This window comes from Camelus bactrianus, chromosome 16, assembly GCF_048773025.1.
Source record: "Camelus bactrianus isolate YW-2024 breed Bactrian camel chromosome 16, ASM4877302v1, whole genome shotgun sequence".
Lineage (NCBI taxonomy): Eukaryota > Metazoa > Chordata > Mammalia > Artiodactyla > Camelidae > Camelus > Camelus bactrianus.
The window spans coordinates 14,873,907-14,894,389 of NC_133554.1; the positions used below are offsets into that span (position 1 = coordinate 14,873,907).

The window sequence follows — 20,483 nt, forward strand, 5'->3', positions numbered from 1 at the left end:
GCCCTCACATCAGACCAGGATACAAGGATAATGAGCAATTTTAGCTCTATGGAAGATGACCAAAGATGGTTACTATAAACATCTCAAACAGGATCCTAAAATTCAAGGATGTTTTTCTAGCTGACACCCTTCCTTTCTTTCCATAAAAGTACATACACTCCTCTTGAAGTAAAAGCTGGCAATGTGATGCGGGGACAATTAGCCTAACTGCCTGGGTGCTCTGGGTTCCAGTTCTGTTGTTTACCAGGCCAGTGACCAAGCGCTGGTTGCTTAACCTCCCTGGATGTCAGTCTCCTTTGCAGAGGTGGGTTGGAGGGATGAAAACTGGATCCTAAATGTTCTATGTGCTAGCAGTGCTTATAACAGTGAATTCTAATCACTCAGCCAGAAAAAAAAAAAAAAAAAAAAACCAGACAGTGACACATGCTAAGGCCTATTTGGTCTGGGCAATGTAGTGGGCACTTTCTGGCTATTATCTGAGCCTCACAATAACTTGTGTGGTTGCTGGCACCCCTGGTTTACAAAGGATAGAAACTAGTCCTGAGAATCGCAGTGACTTCCTCTCCCTCCCTCTCTCATAGACCAATGTCTAAGCGGTCAGTCAGGCTTCAAATCCCCATCTGTCCAACTCCGAAGCCATCTGACCCTGCTAAGATCTGAGCGTGGGATAAATCACGAACATTTAATTCCAAATAAATATACCTCCATAGTTCTGTCAGAGCTTTCAAATAATTTGCGAATGCCTTGAAAAATTCAGCTTCTCTAGCTCTTCTGTCTCTCATCAAAAAAACGATCCCACAGTACTTGGGAATTAGAGGAACCTTCACAGAATGTGAATTTTTAATCCTTGGCTTCTTCAACCTGGCCGGAGCACCCGCCCCAAATTGCCCCATAGAGATGTTGGTATGTGTTAGAATACTTTAATTACTTCCGCACTGATAAGTTTTATCTTTTTAAATCAGTCTGAACAACTGAAAGTAACACTTTTTTTTTCTTTTCCCTTCAAGAGAAACAAAAAAATCATAGTGCTGCAATCACAGGCCTGAAAGCCTATAAAGTAAAGGCATAATACAACAACTCTTCCTCAGTTCTAAGCTCCTGGCTTCCAATGTAAGAGCCAGGGTTTCCATTTCATGAAAAAGTAAAATAAGAGTGAACAAAATAGCCATGACATTTTGGGTGTGTGCTGAGTCTGATCTTCCAGAAGTTTTCCTATTTGATAGTTACTCCTGTTTCCTGAATGGCTGACTGGGGCCACAGATATGGTATGGGCTTCAGAATCAGAGCAAGAGTTAAAAATCCCAGCTCTTTAAGGGACGCGTTATTCATGCTCTCTAGAGCATCAGTTTCTCCCTCTGTAAAATGGGAGTATTTGCTTCACAGGGTTGTTGAGAAATTAAACAAGTAACATACACATAGAGCAAACACAATAGTCTTCTTTATCCCATTCTCAAAGTCAAAATAGACTTAAGCAATTCGTAATAATAACAATCATTTTATTATTGTCTCCTCACTGGCACTGGGCTAGCCCTTTCCATAGACTGCCTTTTTATTACGGGAAACCAGTATTTGAAACCAGGTGCTCTAATTTCAGTGCTTGCCCTGTGCCCTGCTCTAGGACACGAGCCATTTATTGGGTTCAGATTAAAGGATTTATGAGCAATTGCTTCTGCAGGAAACAGCTGCCTGAGGGTGGTGGTCCATGTGGCTGGATGTTTGGCCAACAGTAGGGAAGGCCATGCATAATCCTTTGTTCTCACTCAGCACAACTAGTACCCCTGATTTTCTGCTCTCTGGGGTTAGTTTCTTGCCTGGACTAGGCACATTAGATGTCCAAAAAGTGCTATCTGAATAAATAAATGCAAATTAATAAGCTGACTGTTCACGGTATGACCATTTACTTCATGTAACATTTAACGCTAACTTCTCCATTCTTGTCTTAGGGAAACTAACATGTTAAACAGATTTTTTTATGCTGCCAATTCTCCACCATTCACATTAATTCAGTAAATACCTGCTATTGAGAGGCCAAAGATGACATATGTAATCCACTGCAGGGCATTAAAAAACAATAAAGCCCCGCTTATTATATTCAGCTATGGAATACACAATACCTTTCAGGTAGCAATGAACTTTGTGGCTTTGTTTACATTAATTTTCTATTTTGCATCCCCTGAACACTTACTTACTAAGCAGTCATGGTGGGCAGATGGGTAAGGGTCCTGTGAAGCCATGCTAGAATTAAGGCTGGAGGAAGAGAGAGGCTGAAATTGGGAGCATAATATAGGGAAAGAACACAGGGCTGTGAAGTCAGACGGGCTATGATTCCTGACCCCGTCATTAGCTAGGAAACCTTACAAACCTCAGTTTCATCAGCTACCCAGTGCAGATGATCAGCATTTGTCATTGCTTTCCCACAGGTGGTTAATAGCTCCTAGGAAGTACCTTGTACCTCTTAGTCACATACACTAAGCACCCAACACAGAGTCTGGTGCAAACCAGGCTCTCAGTGAACATCAGAGCTCTCCCCTCACTTTCTTCCAGCCTGATCTCCTAGACAGCCCCTGTAGGCTATGAGAGCTTGGAAGGGTGAGGGGGATCCAAGCATCGCTGGTTTGAGACTGGTTGTCTCCTACACGCGTTATCTTTTCTCTCCTCCCTGCCTGCCAAAGGCAAACGAAGAAATGATAACAGGCATAGCCACCGAACCAAAACAGGTCACAGGAAGAAGATAATGCACTCAAGGACAAACAAAAATCAACTGTAGGTGGGCCCAGAACGGGCAAGTAAAAATTCTAGGAGAGTAGAGAAGGTATTTCCTATTTCATAGGACTTTTAAAATATTATCGCCAATGTGAAAACACACAAACACATCAACGTGTGTAGCTTTAATGAAGTTTTGCTTTAGGTGGGAACTTCACCAGTTATGGAGGCAAGCTTTTGAAAAAGTGCTTTAAAATTGAGTATGAGTTGATGATGTCCAGGCAAATTTGTTTGGCCTGTTAAATGAGGCCACCAGAATACAAAACTGTTCTTACAATGGCTGGATATGCAAGACTGTGTGTGCATATGGACGAGACTGGAGGAAACATACTTGGGAAACAAAAATAGCTGCTTTACAGGATGGTTGAATCTGCCTTGCCCAGTTAAAATCTAATGGATGCTTAATATTTGTCCAGAGAGTGAGAAGACTTGATTTTCCACACATTGTAACTATTTATCTCCCTCTGTTAGCCAATCATTCAGAGATAATGCTGCCTCTTTTTGACATTATTTTGTTGTTCTGTTTCTTTTTCCCCTTCATCTAATGCAATTCTTTCTCCACCAAAGAAAATGGCATAAACAAAAAAAGGTTGCAGAATCTAAGAAAATGGGCTTCAGTAGACAGAAATGATAAAAGGTCACTCCTGCACTTCTGATCTCTAAAGCCAGAAGTTTTTGTACATAAGCAGGAGACCTGATTTGTATTCATTAATCAGCCAACTTGTCCTTGGAGAATATAACCCCTCAGGGTCTCAGCTGACAGATCTGTGAATGGGGTTTAACACGACCTCCTGCAGGCCTTTCAGTTGCTTTAAATGGTAAATGGCAAGACACAGAACTGCTGGGTCAATTGAGACAAATGAGCACTCCAAAGAATTAATATTTGAAAACTTTTATTTTCTCAAATGAGCACCAACACAGATTGGAAATATGACAGAAACAATGCACTTTTCTCTAATACTGAATCACTATGTACAAATACAGGAAAAGGTGAAGACAAATTATTTGAAAAAAAAAATCATCTTTGTCATTGAAGCAAAGTGACCTGGAAATGCCACTAAAAAAAAAAAAAAAAAAGGTAAAAGAAAAACAAAACCCAAACCCAACAAATACAGTTTGTAAACACAGGCATAAATAGACAGATTCTGTACTGAAAGATAGTCTCTGCAGGTTGGAAAAGGGAACTGACTCACTGACTTTCACCAAAATGTTATACAGAAACACACGGCAGATAGAATTTGGTAATATGAGAACAGCTTGTTTCTTCTTGGCTTTTACCTTTCACTGCTGGCAGGATTTCATGACTGTATTTTTATTTTGAATACTAAATATCTCTTTCCTCTACCTAGACCACTAGCATGTTTTCTCGTTCGAGGCAGACTTTTTTAAAATATGTAAGTTGATTGTGTTCAAGATTTGATTTCCCAGCCTCTTCCTGAACCTGAGGCAATCTGACCTTAAAAAAAAATTAAAAAAAAAAAGCTGTTTACCTACAAGGTATGTGTATCATGTTGACATTCCTTCAACCCAGACCAACTTTATGTTTAACATGATGTGGATGGTGTGGCTTCCACAACGAGAGCCCTGGATCCATGATGAGTACACTCACATCTCAGTGAGAAACACAAACAACTAACTTCCTTACAGTCTGTAAAAGCTGAGCACACAAAGAGAGACAAAGGGGCCAACAGGCAACAGCTCCATGCTCGGGAACACAAAATCCTCGAGGTCTGTGCTGCTGGTCCACTCAGAAACAACCACCAGAGTGAAAGAGAAGAAAAATCTTATGTGCCCAAGGTGTAAACTGTAGGTATAGTGTCCCCAGTTAAAAACGAAAACAGGAGGCACAATTCAAAGTGCTTACACACACACACACACACACACAGACACATACTTAAAAACAAGACTCCCATCTGTTGGAAATTCTTCCAACAAGAGGAATCACTCTAAGTTGTTGATAAATTTATTTGATTTTATTTATTTTCTTTTCTAGCCAATAATGGGCCAAGAAAATATTTTAATTCTCAATCTGGTAATGTACTGCAGAGTCTGTTCCACTGGGGAAAAAAAATGCAGAGGCACTGCTTTATTGCCTCCGTCCAGACTAAAGTGATGGAGATCTTTTTTTTTAAAAAAAAAGAGTATATTGGTGATCAATCACTGTTTCCCTTAAAATATACTTCAAGAAATGCTGAGGAAACCACAGAATTTAAAAATGAAAATAAAAAGTGCTCTCAGGGGATCTGAGAAGACAGCACCAAATATATTATTTAAAAAATTAAATATTATTTACAAAAGTATATTTCACAAGCAACTGTTTCTTATATATCCACTTGCAAATCTTTTTGTAAAGGGGACACCTCTCTTTCACACACTGATCCACCAGTAAAGAGTCACTCCATCCTACCTCCAGGATCTTACTGTCATAGGAGTTGGGGGAGCACTCAGTCAGGCCCAGCTGACAATCTGCAGACACCAAGCTCGGCTGTGATTCGTGTATGTCCAGTCAACCCATCAGCAGCCTGAGACTAATATCCCGGGGGGCGGGGCCGGTTCTAACTCTGGGCCACCAAGGCCATGTGACCCGGGGTGGCACAGGGGAGATGGAAAGAGAGTCTGACGGCTGGACTTCAGTTGAAAATGATGGCAGCTGCTGGCTGAGGTATAGAACTTCATGCCTTTCCCTTCCCCACGTCACCCTCTCCCCTTCCCTACTCCCCGCACCCCACCCAAGCTTTCCCATTGAACTCCAATTCCCCGAACCGACCAGGGGTGAATGGACGAGGTCTTTGGTTATGCTCTGAGTCGATAATTTGGTGAGGAAATTAAAAAATGAACTGACTGAGGCCTTGAGTTGATGCATCTCCATCTCTCCAATACTACTGGATGTTAGACAGACAAGCCAGGAATGGAGCTAAAGTTATAAGAAGCACTTTTGGTTTCATTGACACAAAGGGAAAGCCTAATGAGTTGGTTTTTTTTCTTTCTTTCTTTTTTTTTTTAAATTCCCTTGTAGTTGCAGAAAAACCAACATTCTGCTCAGATCTCTCGCACCAACTAGGGCGCCCTGCACCCACTGGCTACTCAATGGATAGTAACTGAGAAAACACCAGAACCAGGGTCTGCTCTGATCCATGCAACAGGCAGAGGCCCATCCCACGGAAGAACAGTGGCACATTGTTCTGCCCCTTGAAAATTCTAGGGCACCCCATGTCCAGTTTCTGTGTAACCACACTCCATTTTTCAGTTTTCAAGATAAAACACCTACCCATGTTTAACCACCATTTTCTTTTTATGGAAAGGACTGCCAACAGCCAGGACTCTCCCTGAGTAAAGGGGCTAACCAGAATACACACATGAGGGCCACTACCTTCAGGGTGGATGGAGAGGGGAATCTGTGATTTCTGTGCTGGCAAGCCAGCTTAGGAATGTAAAAGTTGGAAAAAAAAATTTTTTTTTTTTTTTTTTTTTTTTTTTTTTGAGATCTTGGGCCTGGGAGCCAGAGGAACTGTTTCTCTGGGATCAGAAATGAAAGACTTCTTCTGAACCTCATTCTGCTTCTTAATAACGTGGGGAGAACAACTTAATCTCCCAGGGCTACTAAAGCACCAAAAGATGAGGGCAAGAAACCTTTGGGAACAAAATCAGATTTTTAAAGAATCCTTTCTGTCTAAAGAAGCAGGCTACTGCTAACCCTGGGGTACCCAGCTTGCAGGGCAGGACCACCCCCACCTCGGGGCCCTCCTTTGGTATTCAGCACAGAGATACAAAAAAGGGCATTTCCGCAAGAGACTCACTGCCTCTGGAAATGTGGTGCAACTCTGACAACGTCCTGCGTTGGCTGCTTTAATCTTGGTAAGAATTTTACAGATTCTTGTCTCCACGAACTCACTCCTTCGTGACTTTTCAGGTGAACTTTCCTTACGGGCTCAGCCTACTTGGGGAATGAAATGCTGAGAATTACCTAACATAACCTACACCTATCTTAGCAATAATAGTATTTTCGGCCTCAGCGATGAAATTAACTCAGTTAAATGAGTTTTCGGTCAGGCAAGGCGTACTGGCTAAACTGCTGTAGAACAAACAGACTTCACAGTGTTGATTAAATGTAACGAACTTCTTTCTCTCTCTCTCTCTCATGAGCCTTACAGGGATTTGTTCTCCACTTCCCTGACACAACTTCGGATGGGGAAGGTGGTGGGGGGTGGTAATACTGGATGTCTGACATCAAATCTAAGCCATCCTCGTTGCTGGAACATACTGACAGACTTCTCCCCACACGAGAACAAGGAGGACGGGTAGGAGCATGAGGAATCTGCCAGCCAGGTTATCACTAAGCTTGAAGCCTTGGGACTTCACTTTCCACGATCTACCACGACAGAACTGGAGAAAAACACCCCCAAACTCTACGTACAAAGAATCGCTGATGTCAGTGAAGCCACAGCAAACCAAAGAAGAAAGATGCACCTGACTTGTAATGGTTCAAACCTAAACTATTCCCGGCAATGCCCTACCCCACCCCACTTCCTTGCCACAATGCTCTTCTCTTACTAAGGTTCAGAAAAAAGGTCAGTCAGAATTGCTAACTGGTTCTACTTTGTATTTTCTCTGGCCCACTGTCTGAGCCACTTCTGCAGGAGCTCCCAAGCAGCACCCCGCCCCGCTTTGTTCCCTGTTCTCCTCAGTTACTGATTTTACTTGGTTGCTGGTCAAAGCCTTTGGGATGTTTGGAACTTGCACCCATTGCAAATGGGCAGTCCCCTCCCCTGTACAGCGGCTGAAGAGGCAAAGAAGATTACCCAGAGGAGCAGTGAGGCATCAGGGTCCTCAAAACGACCTGGGCTTTTGCCGAGTCTCTCACTGCTGCCAGGACACTCCCCGGCTCGGCCCAGGAGAACCGGGCGCCTGCCCCACCAGCCAGAATGAGGGCTATTTCTTGTGCTCATTCGCTAACCTGGCACATTTGGTGTCAGGAACAGAAGCTTCTGATCAGAGAATGCAGCCATGAGGTATTTTTTTTTTTCTCTTTGTCCATTTAGACAAGTCGACCATTTCAAGCCTAGTTACCAGGTCTCCAGGAGCAGCACAATTTTGTTCCTACCTCTCCCTTCCCATCCCCTCCCCACCCCGGGACCCTCGCGGTTCCCCTCGTCCTCACACCCCCGTGCTGTGCCACTGTTCTCCTGACAAGAGGCCATCAGGCAGCTCTTCCTGGGCCTCGGGGCCCTTCTCAAAGTGGGCTGCCACCATGCGGACAGACATCTGTTCCTTTTGTTGTTTCGTTTTCAGCCAACACTCAAACAGAGAGAGAAGCCAGGATCAACTCACAAACAGATACAAAGCAAAGAGACAGAGAGACAGCGATTTAGAGGCCGGTCACCAGAAAGATGGCGTCAGGATGGGAGAATGCCCCAGATGGCAAGGCCCCTAAATGGATGGAACCAAGTGTTCAGTCACTCTCTCACGCTTGGGTAGAATGTTCGGTTGGATGGCGTTCACGCGGACACTGGATTGGGGAGATGCTCTCTGCTCAGTCCCAGCCATTGTCCTTGATCATGTGTGCTAGCTCAATGATGTATTTGCCTTCTTTATATTTCTGGCTGCTTTCAAAGGCATGTTCCTAGGAAACACAAAGGAAGAGAAAAGACACCAGGTGACTGCTGGAGCAAAGGTGGGGCCGATGACAGGCATCAGGACCACTGAAGTCTGGCCCCAGCTCCACACAGATGCCCTGAGAGAATTTCCACCACTCAAGCACGCTATGTCCCCTTCGCTTAACTACAGCACTGAGGCAATGCCAGGACTTCCACAACATTTACAAGAGAATTTAAATATTTTTAAATTTAAATATTCTAAATTTAAATAGACATGATTTAAATATTCTAAATATTTTCTCAGTATTTGCAATCGGGTTTTTTCAGGATCTTTGCTCATTCGCTTCTTTGCCCAAACATCACCATCTCAGTCAGCTCTTTCCCAATGACTTTACTGAAAATCACCACTTTCCCTGCAGCAATCCTTCCCTGTATCTCCGTCTTGTCCTGCTTTATTTTTCTCCCCAACACTTGTCATGTTCAAACATGCAGTATAACGTGCATACCTACTTTGTGTATTGTCTGCCTCCCACTGCCTCAATATAAACTTCATGGAAGGCAGAGATTTTCATGTTTTGTTCATTGATAGATCCTTAGTGCCTAGAAACTCCTTGGCACATAACAGATCTTTAATAATAACTGCTAAATGAATGAATGAATAGATTATAATATTTATACATATAAATAAAATCTCAGGGGCACTTGGTTTCTGATGCTAACCAGAAATCTGCCCCATGGCTGTATCCACCAAGTTCCCCTGTCATTATTTTAAACTGGGCTTTGTTAGGCTTAGAGAAGACAGGCAGGGAGAGAAACAAAGTATATTGTGAGGCCAAACATGGGTCTCTTTTCTATTTCTTATCTTGCTATTTCCACGTCAGATGTGTTAAGTTTGTTTTCCCCTCACTGCCTTTCTCCAGGGAGACAGGAGCTGCGTGAACTCCAGGCAGAAGAACCTGGCCGCCCTTGAGCCCTATGCAGCTGCCAGGCTTCCAGAGGGAAAACCCAGTACAAACCAGCTGGGAGGTTATCATCTGAAACTTTCAGCACTGCAGGGTCTCCCAGCTAATAAGCCCCACAGAAAGAAGTCCCACATAAGTGTAAGATTAAGGTGATATTCTATTTGCAGACATAGACACATAAAACATCCTGGTGCATCATCTGAAAAACACTGGGCTTCAGAGAGCCATCAGATGGTGATGCCTGATGTGCAGAGCAGTGGACCTCAGCTCTCCCTCCTGAGTCCCACAAATTAGGAGGCAGCTAAATCCTACTGTCAGTAGGTTCTGGGCAGCATTTGCATGAACTGTATCTCCTATTCTAGAGTTCAGGGATTCTAGGTCTCAGAACAAGAGTTCAGACTTGAGTCTCTTGTTGAGAGAGGACCATTCCACAGAGTGGAGAGCGGAGGGGCACTGAGAGAAAGTGCAAACACCACACACATACAAGAGCTGTGGGCTCAGCAGTAATTTCCCTGACACCTCATTATCCCCCGGCTCCGTCTGTGTGTGTGTGTGTGTGTGTGTGTGTGTGTGTGTGTGATATGTACACAACAGAGGAATGTGGTTTGGGAATAAGATCTATTGTTCCACAGTAGTGTGTTTGCGGGGAAGGGGGTGGGGGGAGGAAAAACAAAACTAAAGGAAAGTGACAGTGGGTCCGTATTAAACAAACAAAAAAACTCAAAACAAAAGTAAAAACAAAAGAAAGAGAAGAAAAAAGAAAGGAAAAAAAAAAAAAGGAAAAAAATTCAACACTCCCAAGCACAGGGCACTTGCAAAATGTCAAGCTGGCAAGGTCCCAAGAAAGCTCAGAAGGCAGGATGAATATTATTCCCAATACCTGCCACCCCAGTTTTAATCAGCGGTGGAAGAATGGACTCAGAACTGTTTGTCTCAATTGGCCATTTAAGTTTAACAGTAAAAGACTGGTTAATTATAACAATACATTGTAAAACCTTTCAGAAGGAATGGAGACTATTCCGTGGACCATTTGTTTTTGTGTGTGTGTGTGGCAGCTTTAAGTTATTAGTTTTTAAAATCAGTATCTAATGGAAACAACTTGACCAAAAATCTGTCACAGAATTGAGACCCATTAAAATAAAGTTTAATGAGAGGAAAAAAAAAAAAAAAAAAAAAGCTCTGTCGAAGGAGTGAATCCTTTTGCCTGAAGTTAAGTAGCAAAACCAACCAACTGAGATGTATCTTCTGTCTGGAATCCAGCACATCCTCAAGGAATAAGATAACTAAGAAGTTGGGAAATAAAGGGGCAGAACATTTCTGGACAATCAAAGCCAGAACTGTGGCCCCCAGATCACACAGAGGGGGCTAGTGGTCTTAGACGGGGAGCAGAATGGCCAATGTCAGTTTCTCCCATAGGAAGCTGTAGCTGAACCTTCCTGGCATCATGAAATACAACGTCCAGGTTTTTTCGTTGTCATTCTGAACATTTCAAGGAAGACATGAAAGATGGAAACTAAAGGCAGTGTTGCTCCACTGCAGACTCTAGCTGCAGCAGTTCTTAAGATTTTTTACTTTAATTTTTTTAAAGAGTTTCACATTTTTGAACTTTATTTAAATGGAATCATACTTCTATGTTTGGCTTCTTTTGCTCAACATCTTTTTTCACACAGACTCATATTTTTACAGCAGTTTTAGAGTCATAGCAAGAAGGAGCAGAAGGCACAGAGCTTTCCCCTGTGCTCTCTGCTCCCACATAGGCACAATCTCCTCTCCTCTCAAAGCCCTGCAGAGTGGTGCATTTGTTACAAGCAACAGACCGACACTGACACATCGTTAGGGCTCTGCGGGGGGTTGTGACTATTCCTTCAGGCTCCTTGCCAAGCTGGCTAATGGCAGGTCCCATGAGCCATCCCCCAAACTGACCCTCTGCAACTGACAGGATGGGGCATTTGAGGCATTTTATGTGGAATAAACTGCCCTCCCACAGATAGGAAGATTCTTTTTTTTCTTTCTTTTTTTTTTATTAAATCCCCACAATGACAGAGAGGGCAAAGAAAAGCACTGTGAAGAGATAAAAGCGGCAACAACAATGATGCAAGTTGACTTTCATTGAACCCAGACACCTCCTCTCACCCTGGCAAAGGAGTGCTCACTCTCCTAGGTACCCAGAAGATGCTAAAAATATCTGTTGAGTTAAACAATGAATGTGTAGCTGGGAAAGTCCAGCCATGACTTTATCTGACAGCAGACATTAATTCACATAATGTCTGATGATGCCTAGCACAGGGCTGGACCTATGCGACGTTCTGGGGACACTAACTGGAGAATCAAAGAACATGCGCTCTGTAGTCAGAATGAGGCAGGAAGCCCCATAAAAAGACCGGCAGGACCCCCAAGCAAGGCCACTACTCTCACAGGCACCATCTGGTTCCCTGGCCCAGAGGCTCTATCTCACTTTTTGCCTCTGAAACGGCTTACTTACCGCTAAAATTCTATTGGTTCCGAGCTCACTTCTGATTGGCCATTTCCTTCACCCCTGATTGGTTATTACTCTCACTTCTGATTGGTCCACTTCCCTAACTTCTGATTGGCCCATTTGTAGTACTTCATTTGCAAGCAGTGCACTCCTGATTGGTTATTTCTCTCACTCCTGATTGGTTTATTTCTACAAAGCTTGTTCCTGGTTGGTCAACTTCTGTTATACTTTATTTGCATACGATGTTGCAAAGTGTGAAACTGGCAGCCTATAAAGGCCTGTGTAAACCTACAGACAGGGTCCAGAGTTTGGATTGTTAACTCCTCTGAGCCTGCTGGCGTAATAAACCTGAGTTCTCCAACTCTCCGAGTGCTGCTTGGTCTCTTGCCAGGATCCAGGTTGCTGTCACAACTGAACTTCAACACCGAGCTGTAACACATTTTTCCACAACAAGACCCCCTAATCTGGACTTCTATCCCAGTCTGGCCATGTAATGGCTAGATAACACCGGACATACTGTCAACCTCCCTAAGCCTCCGTTTCCTCAATCATAAAACAGGGATTAAAATACGATCTACCCTCTAGGGAGTTTGCGAAGAGTAAATAAAATAATGTATGCCTGGAACACAGTAAGCTGTCAGGAAATGTTATGCCCTACTATTATTATTTCTAATCAAATCGGGAAGTTTGTCTGTGTGTGTGAGTCAGGAGTGTGTCAGGAGCAGTGGAAAGAATGAGTAGGAGGGGTGGACTGTCAGTGAAAAGGGAACGAGTGTGATAAACAAGAGTATGCCAGGAACTGCTCTTTGAGCTCAGTTTCCCATCTAGTCAAAGATAATCCCACAAGGCCACAGGAAGCAAGTAGAAGAAAGCATTCTTTCAGTGCAGGGCTCTTGGCTAATCCCTTCAGGGCCCCCTCTCCACCAGCCAGACTCCTCAGTACTTACATATTTCCAGCCCAGAGTGGTTTTGCAGTTTTCACAGTAGATGTCTGCGACGGCGTGCAGTCCTGTTAGCAACACACGCTCTTCCGCAGGCCCACAGCCCACGTTAACTCTGTGCCAAGGGACAGGGAGAGAGCGCGAGGGGTCAGGCACATGCTCATCGTCAGTTGTTCAAGCTGAACTTCCAGCACAAAATTAACTGAGTACAGCTGCCCGAAGGGAAGCCAACACGAAGAGCATCGTCTCTAACTGAAACCAGTGACAACCCCCTAAAGGTAGTCACATGGAAACATCTCCACTGAGATGAATTTCAGATCTGCAAGTTCTGGTGCAACATGTCTACTAAAAATAGTCTTCATAGTTGAGCCTGCAAATGCATCACAAATGCTTTTAGTCTGATGATGAGGGGACAAACAGACAACCACGCTGGTCCACAGCCACAAGCACAGGTCCTCAGAGCTTCCCGAGGACTGAGTGCGGCCAGAGGCATCAATCACGATGGCACAGTCTTGTCCTGGTCACAAGGATGAGTGAGCCCCGGCTATCAAACATACTAGACTCCTTCACAGAGCACCCGCTATCTCAAGCTGAACATGCTAGATTTCCACTTTCACAGTCTGTCAGGCTTGCCTTCTGGGAGCAGGCTGTAAATGATGTTCCCAGCGATGACTGAGGGCTGCGAAGGACTGTGTGTCTCCAGGAGGGGATGGGAGCTCTTCACTGGCTTCACCTCGCTAAGGCTCCCCCCAGACTCAGCCCCTCAGCAGATCCCCGTGTCTTCTGTTTGCCCTCCTTTTCTCCCTCAGTGACATCTCTTAGATCTAGTTTTGAGACCTCCATGTTGAGGTTCAGCTTTTCCCTGTGAGACTATAGCCCTCTGATGTGCCTACCAGGGGTAGCAGATACACGATTTTTAGCCAAAGATGCTGCCAAAAATACTCCCCAAGAATGGCTGGCTACCAATTGTGGTGAGTAATGCCCCATGGGGTTTTCTGTGTGTGTGTGTGTGTGTGTGTGTGCGCGCGCGCGCGCTTGTGTGTGGCAGAGAGGACAGGGTCCACTGTTTAATTGTCATTGAGAATTGTTTTTTCCCCACCCCTCAAAAATTTGAACTGAACAATGAATATACCATTCAGAGATACTCACACTGAGTTAAAGAGGTATGCTCGTCCTTGACTTCCTTGGAACGACTGAAATGCAAGAAAACAAAACAATAGTTAGAGATCCATTTTACCCACCCATTTGGGAAACCAGCCCCAAATCACAACAGTCATGACCTTGCCGGATTGACACAGCAAAAAGGGAGCAGTGAGCCAGTTAACAGTCCAGCTGGCAGACGGCATGGCGGGAGGAGAGGGCAGCATAAATGGATCTACAGAGCCCGGGCCAGCCCACACTTGGACTCTCTTCACCAGCCCAGGTAAGAAGATATAATTAATGCACATGGGTATTTCCTGGATCCACTTATTTTCCACCAGCTGTGCTGGCCACAGCTTTCCTTAAGTTGGCTAAGGCATGGAAACCAGCACATGCATCTTTGCTTGCTCGCTTGGTCCAACCCTGCAGAAGACAGCAAAGAATCCCCCAGGCAAAAATAAATGAACAAGCCCACACTTTTCACTGGTCTTGCTTCTTGTAGGTCTTGAATGCCATGACAGTTACAATCTCCTAAATGGGAGCATGAGAGCGCTCACTTGATCTCCAGATCACAGGAATGCTCGTTAATAAGCAGCAAACCCATTTTAACTTCTGGCTTAAACATGAGCTTTCTTCTGGCTGGAGGATGGCAGGAAGCAAGAGCCAGAGACTGCCATGCAGTCTGGCGTCACAACGTCTACTTCCATTAACACAGGCCCTGGTCGTGTTTTCCTCCTCTGGTTACACTGAAACGTCTGGCTGACATGAGCCAGCCATGTCCTGCATCGCTGCTGCATTTTTAATGTGGTCTGACAACTGTACCCTGAATTAAACATCCTAGTCTGCTCTGAAAAACCACTCTAAAAATAAACAAACAGACCAAGGACTCTCTCATGACCTCTGTTATTCAGAGGCTGGAGAAATCCAGGGGTGACTGGTTAACAGATGACCAAAAGGTAGGAGCGAACCGGACAGGACACAGATCACTGCACACTGGACAGTCATTGTCAGAAGCACAGGACTTTAGGGACTGGTGCCGCCAACTAGAGAGAAAGGCAAAATTCTTGACTTGTGAAAAAACTGCCTTTGGGGCAGCTGGATTCCTGGTTGCCTCCAACATACAAATGCACCAGAAGACTTTGGTCCTAGGTGCAGCTCCAAGGAGCAAGCAGATGTCCCCCAGCTGCTGCTCAGGCCCTGGACCAGTGTTCTTTCCTTTGGGTCTTAAAACATCCCTGGGGAGCATAAGGGCTCCAGACTAGAACTGAGTATGGATGGATGTGAGTGTCTCAAAACCTGGAACCTGGAAGTCCATGCCAAGTGTTTGGATGAGACAGTGGCCCAGTAATACAGACCACAGATGTGGTCAATCTGTTAGTTCACCTCTGGGGCACAGGTCACCCAAGCACTGCCAGGACAGCAAAAGCTTCATGATCTGGCCCCACCCACCCCTGCGGCCTCTTCTCTTGCTACTTTCCCACTGCGTCCTTTGCTCTAGTCAGGCTGAACCACGTGCAATTCCTGGAACGTACATTTCACCAACTTTGCCCACAATCTTCTCTCAGATGGGGAGGCTCTTCCACCTGACTTATCCTAAGCCTGGGCTCAGCCTCCTCTCTTTGGTAAGGCTTTCTCCAGCCTCCCCAGGAAAAGGCACCCACTGGCACCCACGTACTGGATGCCTCTTGCTCCCAGTCTGTTCCTTTCCCTTAGCTCTTGACATACTGGATTTAAACTGTCTAGTTATTTGTCTAACTCTCTCACCACACTGTGAGCTCCCCGAAGGCATGAACCATGTCTTCTGTCTCTCTCTGAACCCCCAGGGCACATAGCATGAATGTGGCATACAGTAGGTATTTATTAAATTATTTATTTCGTGAGTCAATTGCCTCTAATTTCCTTTTTTTTCTTTAAATGGCTTTACTAGTATATAACGGACATATAATAATAAACCGTGCATATTTAAAGTGTGCTATTTGATGAATCTTATTATCTGCATACCTGTGAAACCATTACCACAACCAAGATTACAGACTGTCACACCCAAAGTTTCTTCAAGCTCCTCTTAATCCAGCTTTGCCTTCCCTCCTCACCCCCCTTCCCACTCATCCACAGGCAGCCACTGCCTCCTGTCACTAGAGTTTGTATTTCCTATAATTTTAAATAAATGAAGTCATAAAGTATGTAGTGTTTTTTTGGTCTGGCTTTTTTCAAGCAGCACAATTCTTTTAAGATTCATCCATGTTGTTGTATATATCAATAGTTCATTCTCTTTTTACTGCTGAGTATATTCCTGTCTATAAATTTACCACAGTTCATTTATTTTTGGCTTAATTTTACTAAGGGATTTGGACTAGTTGACCTCCAAGTTCCCTTCCAGCTCCAAACTTATATTCTCTTATAATTCCAAAGTCCTACACTATGGATAATCAGGAGTATCATTTGTCAAGACCTTCAAGTTAGAGCTTAGAAGAAGGTGGTTATGGGAAAACAAATTCTAGAAGAAAGCAGACTGGAAAAGATAAGATAATTCATAATTCGTAAGATAATACATATTACAAAAAAGATACGTTATAGACTGGAAGAAGATAAAAGACAAAAGACTTGTATCTAAAATATATAAAATGCAAATAAGAAAACAAATTCAGCAATAAAACAAAAAATCTAATTTTAAAATGGGTAAAAGATCTGAACATATGTCACCAAAGATAGACAGACGGAAAACAGGCACATGAAAAGATACTCAACATCACTAGTCACTAGGGGAATGCAAACTAAAAACATAATTGAGGTATCACTCACTACACACCTATTAGAATGGTCAAAAAAAGTTTTTTAACTGACAAAAAAAAAAAAGTGTTGTCAAGAACGTGTAACAACTGGAACTCAGACACTGAAAAACGGCACAGCCATTTGAACAAGAGCTTGGTGGTTTCAATTACCCAACGGTGAAAACCTATGTTCTCTGTCTGGGAATGTTTTCAGCAGCTTTATTTCATAATCGTCCAAAACTGGAAACAAGTTTTCAACTGGTGAATGGTTAAGCAAACCAGTACGTCCACATAATAATGCTCTGTAACAAAAAAGGAACCAACTACTGATACAAGTAACGTTGTGGAAAAATCTGAAATGCATTAGGCTAAGATCAGTGGTTGCCAAAGGTTACGGTAAGGGGAGAGTTTGACTCCAAGGGATAACAGGTGAGATGGAACTTTTATCTCAATTTATGTAGTGCATAAGACTATGCATTTGTCAAAACTCAGAGGATTTTTTCATTTTTATTTTAAATTTTACATACAGTAAAATTTACTCATACTGGTGAAATCCAATAAAAGTTTAAAAATCATCAGCCATCTCTAAAATCGCCTGTATCTCTGTACACTGTACTCCTGTATTTGTACAATTAGGAATTGTAAGATTTCCTGACCTATTTAAAGGTATTCCAAACAAGAGTTTCAGAGAGGTCTGAAGCCTTGTCAAAAGACAGTTTTATGAAAAGTTTGCAAGAACAACTGCAAAGTTCAGCAAAATCCTTTCTATAATTGGTCGATGGGTTTGAAAATGGGGATCATGATTTTTGTAAGCTCAAAGATGCAAACGTTCCATTTGAAACTACCTTCTTTATAAGGAAGTTTTCAGCAAGGACAACTGTTAAGATGAAGCACTAAGTGCACTCTCCTTAGGACACACCTCTGAATTACTGAATCAGAAAGAGATAAACCAAGATATGTTTTAAAAGATCATATTCAATCACATATACTTTTAATAAAATAAGATTAGAAACAAATGTACAATTGTTTTATTCTTTCTTCTAGCCTTCTACATTACATAAACTATAAATAAAAACTTTAGAAACACGTTTATAGTGTGCATATTACATGGTGACAGATGTGTATCATTTATAAGTAAGCAGACATAAGGGCATATTAGGAATATATGCTCGAGCATTTTACTAATAGGAGCACATGATCTTAAACGTTTGGAGGTCACTGCCCTGGGGGTTCCGATCTGTTTCAGGGCAGGGCCTTGGAGGACCTTCGTCTAGCCTGACACAGATTAGAATTCCTAGAGAGTTGGGTGGGGGAGGGCACACGGCAGCAGAGAAGAGGAACGCCAGCCAGGCCCAGAGGCGCCTCGCGAGGCCACCACGGTTCCTCCAGGCCTGTTCCACAAGAGCGTGCTGGCAGAGGCCCACACTCTGCAGAAGGTGCCGAACCCAAACAGGGCTACCTTGGTGGCAGTACCTATTCAGGTACCCCCTGAGCAACAGCATCCGTGAACCCATCTCCTCAGCCTGGCCCTCAGGACCAGCTGCATTCCCGGGGGCAGGACTCTGGAAGCTTTGCCACCATGGCTTCCACGCTGGGCCCCTGCCAAGCCAACATTTATGACGAGAAAAACATTCACTGAGAACAACAGGCATCTTACAAATAGACACAGACAAGAATAGCCCGGCTGGGGCGCTGTATCCTGTGGGGCCCGGCCCAGCCTGGCGCGAGCAGGCACGGCCTGGCACTCCCTTGGGTGAGGGTGGTACCGAAGGTGGGGAGACTGAGAGGAAGTGAAGGAAGCAATCAGAATGAAGCAAACAGAATTTCAGACCAGGAGATCCCAAACAGACGGTCAGACACATTTGTTTGCTGTCATTACTGCCAGGCAACAAGGCAGCTCTTCACCATGTTGTGTATCAACCAAGGCTGGTGTTCAGGACTCCAGGAAGGGTTTTTTTGTTTTTGTTTTGTTTTTTTTTTAATTACACAAAACTTTTCATCTGTCCTTTAAAGGAAAGTAATAATTCCAGGCCCAGCCCTTCCAGCCAGCTCAAAGGAACGGAAAGGGCTTTGAGTTTCCTGTTTAGTGGCCAAAACCACTGATTTCTGGCCCCTTTGAAAGTCTGGAAGGCAGCATTTTTTTTTAAAGTAGGAGGACCACTGAAAAACGAGTATTTGTTGGGGGAGGCAGCAACAGAGCAAACATGTGGGTTCCTCCTTCACTCAGACTCAAGCATGAAGTACTCCTGGCACGAAGCAGACCCTCTCAAGCCCCTGTCGCTGGGAAGGTGAATCATTAGCAACTGAGTACGTGCCCCAGGAGGTGCCCAGAGATGAGGGGAGCACCCGACTACTTGGCACTAACATCTAGGAGCTAGACGAGCCCTTTATATCTGCGTACAAGAGAGGATCTAGCCTTGGCTCAGAAATTCAGGATAAAATCCTGGTTTTACAACTTCAACTGAATAACTACTTGACCTTGGGAGAATTATTTAGCCTCTCTCAGTTTCTGCATTTTTTTACATCTGTAGATGGAAACCATGCCTATTTCATAAGGTTTTGGGGACCAAGAAGTAACACTAGGTAAATGGAAGCGCAGAGGAAAAAGAGAGTTGGTTCCCTGTCTTCCTTCTTTGGCCTTTTCTGGAGCCTGGAGAAGACAGATGAAAAGGCTGACTCAGCGAGAAGGTAGCAGAAGTACAGAAGAGGACTGGCTGAACACCCCACCCCAACAGACTGGGCATTCTGCTGCGGAGGGTCAGGTCGGTCCTTTTTCCTTCCTCACTCTCTTCTGCATCCATGGTTAGGCCTGGTGGAGTTTGCTATCCAGGGTCAAAGTAAACCACGGGCTCCATTCCAAAGAGCTGAAACCAAAGCAAAATAATACTGGATCTTGTTTGGATTTCACTCTCGACGAGGCATATCAAGAAAGTGGGAAGGGTGATAATAAAGAACAATGAGAATGATGAAAACTTCCATAATTAGAACCCAGGAGCAACTGGACGGTTAGCTAAGAGGAAAGAAGATTAAAGGGGATTTCTTCCATCTTCTCTGCAATAAGAAAAAGAGGAAATGGACTTAGATGGAAATAAGGGAGACTTGGGTTAATTATAAGGAAAGAATTTCCTGACTCTATATGACTTCCATACTAGGACACAGGTCACCAGGAAAGAACAAAAGCCATTTGTAGGTGTTTATGGTCTACAGAAAGTGTTCACGTTATCTGTCTAGGAACTTTTGAGATGGGGTAAAAAGCCACGTGTGCTGCCTAGAGGCAGAAGCATGGCCACCTCCAGCCCTCCTACAGTGGCTTTGAGCTTTGGTAGATCTCAAAAATCACCCTCAAATTCCCAAAACAGATGGAGGGAGGGGCAAGGAAGGGACTGGTTCTAAAGGAGGAAATATCTGCTGTGTGGAGTCATAAAATTCCAAGGGCATGGGAGCATTGGCGATGCAAATGATGCAAGGAACTGAATGGCAAAGACAAAAGGTGGTGCAGGGCCTGGGTGCTACATTTTATGGCGGAACCGGAGAGATTCTGGGATCTAAGTCACTTAATGACCAGGCCTTTCAAATTCAGCAGATGCTGTCAGCTCTGAACAACCTGCACTCCCTCCTAGCTCTTCCAAAGAGGCAGCATGGAAAACATGCCTTCTCCACAAGATAAAGAGCATGGGGTTCCTCTAATCAGACAGTCCCCATCCTCTACAGAAGAAAGCCTGACATGGAGACTGGCTTCTGGGTTACAGAGCAAAAGAGGTGGAATTAAAATGTAACAGCAGCCAGTCATTAATAGCTGGGCCCTTTGCAGTTCAAATATAAGCTAAAACTTTAAG

General features: G+C 44.0%; 1 protein-coding gene across 7 annotated transcripts in view; it reads right to left on the reverse strand.

The window, feature by feature from the left end:
• The window catches only part of YPEL2 (yippee like 2), a 77,011-nt gene that overhangs the window by 16,473 nt on the left and 40,055 nt on the right, over positions 1–20,483 (reverse strand). For 5 of the 7 annotated variants that reach the window (XM_074342706.1, XM_010951032.3, XM_045513755.2 and 2 more), the window contains exons 3-5: positions 13,886–13,929; positions 12,743–12,851; positions 3,640–8,383 (exon numbers count right to left, since the gene is read on the reverse strand). In XM_074342706.1, the coding sequence (XP_074198807.1) occupies positions 8,294–8,383; positions 12,743–12,851; positions 13,886–13,929 (243 nt within the window). In that variant the 3' untranslated portion in view covers positions 3,640–8,293. Of the gene's footprint in view, positions 1–3,639; positions 8,384–12,742; positions 12,852–13,885; positions 13,930–20,483 lie in introns of those variants that run through there. The other 2 variants (XM_074342708.1, XM_074342707.1) reach the window with 1 other exon arrangement.